The sequence below is a fragment of the Muntiacus reevesi genome, chromosome 9, assembly GCF_963930625.1.
Source record: "Muntiacus reevesi chromosome 9, mMunRee1.1, whole genome shotgun sequence".
Taxonomy (NCBI): domain Eukaryota; kingdom Metazoa; phylum Chordata; class Mammalia; order Artiodactyla; family Cervidae; genus Muntiacus; species Muntiacus reevesi.
This window is the reverse complement of record NC_089257.1, coordinates 3,753,165-3,764,983: the sequence shown is the minus strand read 5'-3', so window position 1 is coordinate 3,764,983 and position 11,819 is coordinate 3,753,165. Positions and strand designations below refer to the sequence as shown.

The 11,819-nt window shown below is 39.2% G+C and overlaps 1 protein-coding gene across 1 annotated transcript; it reads left to right on the top strand.

Annotated features, from left to right (window-relative positions):
• The first annotated feature begins 8,440 nt into the window (after positions 1 to 8,440).
• Positions 8,441 to 9,370, top strand: LOC136175236 (putative olfactory receptor 5AK3). Its single transcript, XM_065945560.1, has one exon. The coding sequence runs from the start codon at positions 8,441 to 8,443 to the stop codon at positions 9,368 to 9,370; it is 930 nt and encodes a 309-aa protein (XP_065801632.1).
• The last annotated feature ends 2,449 nt before the right edge of the window (positions 9,371 to 11,819 follow it).

The following is an 11,819-nucleotide window of genomic DNA, read 5'->3' as shown; positions in this document are numbered from 1 at the left end:
GACGATGTATTGATTCATAACAGGAATGACCCGTGCATTTTACCGTTTCCAGACTACTGCTACTGTGCGCTGTGTGACAGTGAACATGACTCCCTTGTTGGTCATCCTGTGCGCCCTCATTTTCTAGACTGCGGAACTGAGGCCAAGGGGTGCTGCCTGCTTTGTCTGTATGAGGCAGGGCAACCAGAACTCAAACCCAGATCGGCCTGTTTCCTTCCTAAGGCGCAGCACTGAATGTAGCTTCAGAAGCACCAGGTTTCAACATCGGTTAAGCATGTTCAAAATACTCGGGTACTTGGTGTGAGTGCTCATGTGTGTCTCTGTGTGTCTGTATGTCATAAGTATGCCTGTGTGTTGTAACCCTCATACCAACACTCCACAGCTCTTAAAAACATCCCCATGTCATTATTTTATTTGAATTCAAAATGATTAAGTTAACAAAGCAAGTGTCATTATCTCATCAAGAGTCTAGTTAAGTCTACTTATGATTGTTAGCTCCCTCTGATAAGGGCTGTCACCCACTGGATGGAAGCCTCCTTGAAAGTGTTGCGTTTAATCTATTTTACAGTAAATTTACCTGAGGAGGTAACTTACCCTTATTAACCTTTAGCCCTCTCTAAATGTTGAAAGAAAACTATTGTTTCTTGTTCCTTCACTACAGAGTTACCCCATTCTGTTCATTTCTCAAGATGTTTGAAAAAACCAGATTGTCCCCTTCAGCCACAGGTGTGGTTTGCTACACTCCCCACCACTAAAGTGTGTTAGTTGCTCAGCCATGTCTAACTCTTTGCAACCCCATGGACTGTAGCCCACCAGGCTCCTCTGTCCAAGGTGATTCTCCAGGCAAGAATACTGGAGTGGGTTGCCATGCCCTCCTCCGGGGGGGTCTTCCCCACCCAGGGATTCAACCCAGGTCTCCTGCATTGCAGGTATATTCTTTACCATCTGAGCCGCCAGGGAAGCCCACCACTAAAGGCCCCTTCTTATCACATCGTATCTGTGGAGCCACAGCCCTGCCTGGTATTACTGACTCCAGAGGAAGGAGCCCTCTATTGGTGTATGGGGATGTGAGGTTTTTTGGTGAGGAAATTCTGTCATTGCACAAAATTTAAGGCACATTAAAATACATTTAACAAAAGGAAACAGCCATGCATGCAGCCACCACCTAAACTACCGTAGTTTACTTTTTATTACTCAGCTTTCCATTTCAGAAATTTATCTACATAGATATTATAGCACCAATAGACTGAAATCTTGATGATTTATTTAATAGTTTTTTTTTTCCTTATGCTCAAAGACTCTGCTATGGATCTTCCCATGTGTATTAATTACATTTATATGTACCCATATTCATGCATATACTCACATGTGTATGTATGTATATTCTTGTTTACATGACCAATAATTTATCCAGGTACATATCTATAATACAAATTCTGAACTTAAGGGAGGCATACATTTACTTTTATAAATATTTCCAAACTTATCTCCAATATGACTATTCTAATTTATATTCCCACCTGGAATGTGAGTCTACATTCTCACATTTAATTTGCATTTTAGCCTAAAATTATATTTCAATGCAGTATTTATATACTATACTACTAGGGAGTTATATCCTTTTATGTCCATATATCAATTGCCTAAGTTTTTCCTTCTGTAAATATCCTGATTATATCTTTGGTGAATTTTTTCCTCAGCACAATTTATGAAAATTATTTAAATATATTGGATACTAATTGTTTTTCCAATTATATGTGTTGCAAACAAATTTAACTGAGCAAATTTCCAATATTTTTTATAATATTGATATGTTTAGTTTCTTTACCGTCTGAGCCACCAGGGAAGGTTTTTAATGTTTAGTGTTTTGTGCATTTATGTCTTATTAAAAACCTTTACTGCATAGCTAAGTGGTAGATATTTTAATATGATTTACCCTTACACCTTTATAATTATAAGGGTAAAATTATATAAGCATATACTTTTATAATTTAATGCCATTTGGAATTGGTAAAGTTAAAAGTAGAAACACAATATAATTTTTTCATATGTATATGCATTTACATGCTCAGTTGAAAAGTTGTCTGATTCTTCTGAACCCCCGGGATTGTACCACACCAGGCTCCTCTGTCCATGGAATTTCCCAGGCAGTAATACTGGGGTGGGTTGCCATTTCCTCCTCCAAAGTATAAGCACTTACACGCCACAGTTTATCGGCGTATTTTATTTTTCATAGTTTATTTTTCACAGTTTATTTTTCATTGATGGACATGCTACTATTTTCATACATTGAGCTTTCAGAGACTTGTAGGCCTGTTTATGATCTCTTTTTCACAATTCCATTGTTCTCTTTGTACCACTACTAACACCTGTCTTTACTGTTATTATTTTATAGAAATTTCTGATATTTGCTAGGACAACTCCCCACTTTTTTCCCTTTAAAACTCTCTTAGCTATTTTTGGGTTCTTTTCTCTTTCATATATATTTTATAAGTTTGTGAAAATGGGCATAATATCCTCTCAAGCACTTCACTGAAATTAATATGAAGGAAATTTCATGCTGATACAACTTGGACTTGATTGCTATTAGAAAATGTTTTCCCCTGCTTCTGATGTTTCTCTCCTGCAGTGGGAGTTCAAATGGTGTAATCACAGCCATCCTGACATTATTTTATTAACTCACTTCCTAGAAAGATGGAGTGACGTATCTGATTGGTAAATCTGAGAACAGCCTGGCATGCTTGGTTCTGCCCTCAACCTCAGAGGCAGCTAGTCTGCTGAGGCCAGTGCCCCCAGCATCTCAGAGGTGCTTCCCCAGAACGTGCAAGGGCCAAGAGCAGTCACCACCACCAAGACGGGCGGACAAGCCTGGTAACTTATGGTGATCACTAGGAGCAAGTCCTAGACTAAGAAACTTGAAAGTTTCCCCCACATGTCAGGAGGTGATATTACAGTCTCCATATGTACACTAACTTTTATTTCTCAACTTGTTCAAATCTTGGGAAAGGAAGAAAATAGCTGTTCTCTGGAACCTCCTTTCAGTTCACTTCAGTTCAGTCACTCAGTCGTGTCCGACTCTGTGCGACCCCATGGACTGCAGCACACCAGGCCTTCCTGTCAATCACCAACTCCCAGAGATTATTCAAACTCATGTCCATTGAGTCGGTGATGCCGTCCAACCATCTCATCTTCTGTTGTCCCCTTCTCCTCCCACCCTCACTCATTCCCAGCAACAGGGTCTTTTCAAATGAGTCAGCTCTTTGCATGAGGTGGCCAAAGTATTGTAGTTTCAGCTTCAGCATCAGTCCTTCCAATGAATATTCAGGACTGATTTCCTTTAGGATAGACTAGTTGGATCTCCTTGCAGTCCAAGGGACTCTCAAGAGTCTTCTCCAAAACCACAGTTCAAAAGCATCAATTCTTCAGCATTCAGCTTTTTTTATAGTCCAACTCTCACATCCATACAGGACCACTGGAAAAACCATAGCCTTGACTAGACAGACCTTTGTGGACAAAGCAATGTCTCTGCTTTTTAATGTGCTGTCTAGGTTGGTCATAATTTTCCTTCCAAGGAGTAAGCATCTTTTAATTTCATGGCTGCAATCACCATCTGCAGTGATTTGGGAGCCCAGGAAAATAAAGTCAGCCACTGTTTCCACCATTTCCCCTTCTATTTGCCATGAAGTGATGGGACCAGAGGCCATGATCTTTGTTTTCTGAATGTTGAGCTTTCAGCCAACTTTTTCACTCTCCTCTTTCACTTTCATCAAGAGGCTCTTTAGTTCTTCTTCACTTTCTGCCATAAGGGTGGTGTCATATGCATATCTGAGGTTATTGATATTTCTCCTGGAAATCTTGATTCCAGCTTGTGCTTCCTCCATCCCAGCATTTCTCGTGATATACTCTGCATATAAGTTAAATAGGCAGGGTGACAATATACAGCCTTGAAGTACTCCTTTTCCTATTTGGAACCAGTCTGTTGTTCCATGTCCAGTTCTAACTGTTGCTTCCTGACCTGCATACAGATTTCTCAAGAGGCAGGTCAGGTGGTCTGGTATTCCCATTTCTTGAAGAATTTTCCACAGTTTATTGTGACCCACACAGTCAAAGGCTTTGGCATAGTCAATAAAGCAGAAATAGATGTTTTTCTGGAATTCTCTTGCTTTTTCGATGATCCAGTGGATGTTGGCAATTTGATCTCTGGTTCCTCTGCCTTTTCTAAAACCAGCTTGAACATCTGGAAGTTCATGGTTCACATATTGCTGAAGCCTGTCTTGGAAAATTTTAAGCATCACTTTACTAGTGTGTGAGATGAGTGCAATTGTGTGGTAGTTTGAGCATTCTTTGGGATTGAAATGAAAACTGACCTTTTCCAGTCCTGTGGCCACTGCTGAGTTTTCCAAATTTGGTGGCATATTGAGTATAGCACTTTCACAGCATCATCTTTGAGGATTTGAAATAGCTAAACTGGATTCCATCACCTCCACTAGCTTTGTTCATAGTGATGCTTCCTAAGGCCCACTTGACTTCACATTCCAGGATGTCTGGCTCTAGGTAAGTGAGCACACCATCATGATTATCTGGGTATGAAGGTCTTTTCTGTACTGTTCTTCTGTATATTCTTGCCACCTCTTCTTAATATCTTCTGCTTCTATTAGGTCCATACCATTTCTGTCCTTTATTGAGCCCATCTTTGTGTAAAATAGATTAAAGATTTACTGAGCATGACTCCACACATCAGAAAAAAGCCCAGTATCTCCTTCAGTCAGTCTATCCCATCAGGAAGCTTTCATAAGCCTCTTATCCTTCTCCATAAGAGGGCAGACAGACTGAAAGCCACAATCACAGAAAACTAACCAATCTAATCACATTGACCACAGCCTTGTCTAACTCAATGAAACTATGAGCCATGCTGTGTAGGGCCACCCAAGACAGACGGGTCATGGTGGAGAGGTCTGACAAAATGTGGTCCACTGGAGAAAGGAATGGCAAACCACTTCAGTATTATTGCCTTGAGAACCCCATGAACAGTATGAAAAGGCAAAAAGATAGGACACTGAAAGATAAACCCCCCCAGGTCAGTAGGTGCCCAATATGCTACTGGAGATCAATGAAGAAATAACTCCAGAAAGAATGAAGAGACGGAGCCAAAGCAAAAACACCCAGTTGTGGATGTAACTAGTGATGGAAGCAAGGTCTGATGCTGTAAAGAGTAATATTGCATAGGAACCTGGAATGTTAGGTCCATGAATCAAGGCAAATTGGAAGTGATCAAACAGGAGATGGCAAGAGTGAATGTCGACATTCTAGGAATCAGTGAACTAAAATGGAATGGAGAGAGTGAATTTAACTCAAATGACCATTTTATCTACTAGTGTGGGCAAGAATCTCTTAGAAGAAATGGAGTAGCCATCATAGTCAACAAAAGAGTCTGAAATTCAGTACTGGGTGCAACCTCATAAACAACAGAATGATCTCTATTCGTTTCCAAGGCAAACCATTCAATATCACGGTAATCCAAGTCCATGTCCCGGCCAATAATGCTGAAGAAACTGAAGCTGAAAGGTTCTATGAAGACCTACAAGACCTTCTAGACCTAACACCCAAAAAAGATATCCTTTTCATTATAGGGGACTGGAATGCAAAAGTAGGAAGTCAAGAAACACCTGGAGTAACAGGCAAGTTTGGCCTTGGAGTACAGAATGAAGCAGGGCAAAGGCTAATAGAGTTCTGCCAAGAGAATGCACTCGTCACAGTAAGCACCCTCTTCCAACAACACAAGAGAGGACTCTACACATGGATATCACCACATGGTCAACACCGAAATCAGATTGATTATATTCTTTGCAGCCAAAGATGGAGAAGCTCTATACAGTCAGCGAAAACAAGACCAGAAGCTGACTGTGGCTCAGATCATGAACTCCTTATTGCCAAATTCAGACTTTAGTTGAAGAAAATAGGGAAAACCACTAACTCATTTAGATATGACCTAAATCAAATCCCTTCTGATTACACAGTGGAAGTGGCAAGTAGGTTTAAGGGTCTAGATCTGACGGACAGAGTGCCTGATGAACTATGGACAGAGGTTCGTGACATTGTACAGGAGACAGGGAGTGAGACAATCCCCAAGAAAAATAAATGCAATAAGGCAAAATGGCTGTCTGAGGAGGCCTTATAAATAACTGTGAAAAGAAGAGAAACCAAATGCAAAGGAGAAAAGGAAAGATATACCTATGTGAATGCAGCTTTCCAAAGAACAGCAAGGAGAGATAAGAAAGACTTCCTCAGTGATCAGGAACCTTCTTTAGGCTTTAGCAACTGTCCGTTCAGTGTATGGGTGGATTTGGTTATTGAAAGTATATTTTTAAAGCTGTTTGTGTCTACACTCATAAATGAAATTGCTTCTAATTTTTTTTTCCTCAAAAGTTATTTAAATGCGTGTCAAGGTTATATTAGCCTTATGAAATGACTAGCCGATTTTTTTTTTTGAGATTCACAGGAAAAAATTGTACATATTAGAATTATTAGTTTTATAAAGTTTGGTAGAGCTCCTGTAACATAACTGGGTCTAGAGTTTGTGCATAGATTTTTAAATGTCAACTCAAATCACATAATGATTAAAATAATTAATTATTTTATACAACTCACCCACACACAGACACACACAAATGCACACACACAGTGACTACAGTTGCTTTCTATCCTGTTAGTCTGCTTTATTTTTTTAAAATATATTGGAAAGCACAAATAGCATTTAAAATTTTTTTTTTCTGATATAAAATGTCATGATGCAACAATCACCATATGCCAGCAACCAAGTTTAAATGGAAAAATATGATAATTGCTTTTTACTCCACTGGAGACATGAATTAGGAAAGAAAACAACTTCCTTCAATTATTTTTTAAAAGAGCCAACCATAAGACAAGAAAAAAAAAAAATGATAGTTATTTTAAATGTAAGGTTCTCTGGTCTGTGAAGGACATCAAAGATGACAGAATGTGAGAAAATATTTACCAAGTCAACCGAGAGGAGATTTAAATCTTGGATAAATAAAGAACATGTGAAATCAATTCAGAAGAAACATTTACAAAAGAAATTAACAAGCAATTTACAAAATAATAAAATCCCCAAATTCTAAGACTACTAGATAATGATCAAATCTACTTGTAATTAAAGGGGAAAAGGGAAAGATAAGATATCACTTTACACCTATTTTCCACCAAAAAAATCAGGAAAATATCAATGCTCACTCAGAAGTGAGGATGTGGGAACCAACGTATACAATTAGCAAGAGGGTACACTGGTGCATCCATTATGTAAAATGATCTGGAAAAACTTGATCAGATGAAATATGTGCATGCCTTAAGACACAAAAATTTTGTCCCTGGGATTACACCCTAGAAAAATTTCTCACTGAGTTAACCGTAGTGGAGGCAAGTTGTAGGCAGTCTGCTGTCCATCACTAGGGAAGCACATGGGTAAATTAGGATGGCTGAATACCTCGGAGCAGTGCTACTCAATGTGTGGTCCACGGACCAGCGCTAGTCCTTGGACTGTCTGTTTCTACTGTGTAATGAGACAATGACTGACAGTGGATGGAGCATTTAAAACTATTACAGAATTTTAACAATGCTGAGACCTAGTTATTGACTTTTACAAACATGGGGCCACAACAGATAGGAAATTTTATAAAGAAAATTATGCTTTACTGTAAATACCTTGATAAGCAGTTCCACAAACGGCTCTACAATTCCGTGAAGCCATCATGTCAGAGAAGCTCTACAAAGAAGAAAAAGAAAAAAATGAAAATATGGAGGCAGACGGGAACAAGATAATATAGAACCCCATGGGTATGTCAAATTTCAAATATAATGATTAGTATTTAGGCAAATTTGTATTTCTAATTAAAATATAGGGAATATAAAAGAAAGCTTAGTTAAATAAAACAATGTTCTTATGTGTTTCCAAACTGATGTATGTATGAAGTACTGTCAGTTTGCCTATTGAGAACACAGCTACTGGTCCTTAGCAATTTCTCCAAACGATCAATGGAAATGTCTAAGTTCGGTGTCGAGGTTCAGCCTTTAAAATTTAATTCAATTAAATCATGGAAAATATTCTCTGATCCCCCTCACTATGAAGTTAAATATGTGTGTGCTTAGTCATTCAGTCATGTCCAACACTTAGCAACTTCATGGACTCTAGCCCACCAGGCTCCTCTGTTCATGGGATTCTCCAGGCAAGAATCCTGGAGTGGGTAGGCATTCCCTTCTCCAGGGAATTGAACCAGAGTTTCCTGCATTGGCAGGTGGATTCTTTACTGTCTGAGCCAGCAAGGAAGCTCTGAAATTAAATACAGCGTTAGTTAAAGTATCACAGTCCTCCTAGCTTTCTCTGATCTCTTTGCAACTTTTCAGCTGATATTTAAATTTGTTGGCCATGGAACAAAACAATGGAACTACAGCAACTGAATTCGTTCTCCTGGGATTCGCTGGTCAACACAAGTATTGGCGTGTCCTCTTCATAGTATTTCTAGTGATCTATCTGGTTACCCTGGTGGGTAACATTGGCATGATCCTCCTCATCAAGATTGACTCTTCCCTTCACACCCCCATGTACTTTTTCCTCCAAAACTTGGCTTTTGTTGATCTCTGCTACACCTCTGCTATCACTCCAAAAATGCTCCAAAGTTTTGTAGACACAGGACAATCCATCTCATTCATAGGATGCATGGTGCAATTACTAGTCTATGGGGCTTTTGCAACAAGTGATTGCTACATCCTGGCTGCTATGGCAGTGGACCGTTACGTGGCCATCTGTAACCCACTTCGCTATGGAACTGTCATGTCCCAGAGAGTCTGCAGTCAACTCTTAACTGGTTCATACTTCATGGGTTTCCTAAATGCTTCTGTAAACACAAGTTTTACTTTCTCGTTGAACTTTTGCAAGTCCAATAAAATTAATCACTTTTTCTGTGATGCGCCCCCAATTCTGGCCCTCTCTTGCTCTAGTATTTACTTGAACATCATGCTCCTAACAGTCTTTGTGGGGTTTAACTTAACATTCACTGTGTCAGTTGTCATCTTTTCCTACATGTTTATCCTGATCGCCATCCTGAAGATCTCTTCTGCTGCAGGGAGGAAGAAAGCGTTTTCGACGTGCGCCTCCCACCTGATAGCTGTCACCATTTTCTATGGGACGCTCTCTTACATGTATCTGCACCATCGCACCATAGAATCTCAAGAGCAAGAAAAAATGGCTTCTGTGTTTTATGGCATTGTGATCCCCATGTTAAATCCCCTCATTTATAGTCTGCGAAACCACGATGTGAGACAAGCCCTGAAAGGAATTGGAAAGAAGTGTTTCTAGACTGAACATCAATTTCTAACTCAACATTGTTCAACAAGCAACCGACAGTTCTCTCTTATTTCTCAACAGCAGAAGATGTAGAAGATATTTGTGAGTTACAAACAAAAAATTATACAAAATATATTTCCTTGATTGTATCAGTAGCTTTTGAAAGATGATCAACTTTATGATCTGAAATGATCAAATAACCTTCTAATTCATATTTTTCAGAGGGTTTCCCCAGTGGATCAACAGTAAAGAATCTGCCTGAGGCATGGATTCTATCCCTAGTTGTGAAAATCCCTTGGAGAAGGAAATGACAACCCACGCCAGTATTCTTGTCTAGGAAACCCCATGGACGGAGGAGCCTGGTGGGCTACAGTCTATGGGGTTGCGACTTAGAGAGAAGGCGTCTCAAAAGATCTTTGATATTGCTTTTGTACATTCTGGGGAGCCCTTTTTTCAAATACCTTGCTGTTAAAATAGAAAGGAGCAATAAAGAAACATGTTAGTTAATGTTGTAAATTAACTCTAGCAACAGTAGGATAAAGACACCAGCTCAAAAATTTTTGCTGGTTTCTCTTAAGAGGTACTGTTACTCTTGCTATTCTCTGTAACTAAGCTGGTTTAGTATTGCAATGAGTAATTTAAAGATGTTCTCTATCTCTTTGGAGAAAATGTGCCCAAAAGAAAGAGGGGGAGAAAAGAACAATTGAACGAATCCTCATACATATTCAGACATTATGGATCAGTATTCCTCCTTTCTACACATGGTCTCTAACCAACTAGGAAAGTAACATAGGAATCCAGCAACTATGGATCATATCCATTTATTCTTATTAAATTTTTGTTTTAAATATAAGTGAATCCCCAGATGTACCCTCTTGCAAGTGTACAAATCCGGTGCAGAATTTGGTGCCACAGATCAAACTCATTTACCCAGAAATGAAGCCTTATATCCCACTATCTCTAAGAGTGGAGAGAGGTGAAAGAATCCAGGTTTAACACAATAAGTCATACCTGGGCTTTAACACCATGTTCTATCCACTCAGGAAAAAGCAGAATCAACCACACGCCCATCCTGTGGACAAGCATGTTAACAAAAAGCCTGAGATCCCATGTTATATTTCGTTTCTCAATCTCATTAATCAGTGAAACCATAGGAAGTTGTGAATTAGATGATTGACAGACAGGATGGGAGTTCACTGCCTTTCTCAACATTTCCAGATATTCCAAATTATGGACTGAGGCAGGAAACACTTACTGGGAGCAAACCACAACCTGAACAATACCAAGAAAATTCAGATAGCACCAGCGCATGCAGCAGAGTGCATTACAGGAGATGAATCCCAAAAGTAGGAAACTACCTTGGATTCCTGGTGACCTGCTCATAATACCCTCTGCAGAGAGAAACCCTAAATTCAATCTGGAATTGAAAATCAGATCATGTCCTGATTTGATTAGCAAATCATATCCTGAGAAGGAGGGAGAGGTCTTCACCTTTACTACCCTAAACTGTCTAGAGACAGACAACTTTCAGGCTTTATTATCCTGATACATCTCCCTATAGAAACATTCTTAAATACAATGACTGAAAATGCCTTGCATAGAAGAATTGAACTATGCACAAAAGTTCATGAAAAAGTCTCTGTATTAAATAATATTACTTTAATATTTGTAAAGTAGAAAAGAGGAAATACATGGACAAAAACACATAATCATAGTAGATGTATTTCTTCCAGTCCATGACATAGAACGTTAAGGAAAAATTTTAAATAAAGTTACAAAAGATCTATTTGATATAATGAGAAAAAATTTGTATTCAGCAACTCTATATTATTAAAGCTCAGCAAAAGAACACAAAAAGTTTAGAAGTCAAAATTCTGCTTCTGCAGTGCACACTGCACAGAAGCTGTGGACAGCTCAGTAAGAAGGGAGATGGTGGTTTAGTCACTAAGTCGTGTCTGACTCTTGTGACCCCAAGAACTTTAGCCCCCCAGTTTTCTCTGTCCGTGGGATTTCCCAGGCAAGAATACTGGAGTGGGTTGCCACTTGCTTCTCCAGGAGATATTCCCATCCCAGGAATCAAACCCAGGTCTGCAGCATGGCAGGCAGATTCTTTACCAACTGAGCTACAAGAGAAGCTTTTTATAGAAAGGAAGAGAGGGGCTTTTTCTAGAGTATGGGCTTTGCTGAATGCATCCATGTATGGATGAGAGAGAAGCAGGTACTCTAGATACTCTCAAAAAGCAGAGATAGATCAGCAACTAGATATCTCAGTAAACATTGCTCAAGAGGGGAAGGAATACAATAGGAAAACTATGTCACTGGTGAGAAAATATCGCAGTCATTTAGAAGACTCAGTCACCGTTGCCTTGTGGACATCAGAGGTCCAATGAGAAACACTTTCTCCTGCTGCCTTTTGAGACCATTAACACCGTGTTAGACACATCATAATCTGATTTCCTAG

Excerpts from the sequence above, each read along its gene's own strand:
- LOC136175236 (XM_065945560.1), top strand. The coding sequence starts at position 8,441 with ATGGAACAAAACAATGGAACTACAGCAACTGAATTCGTTCTCCTGGGA.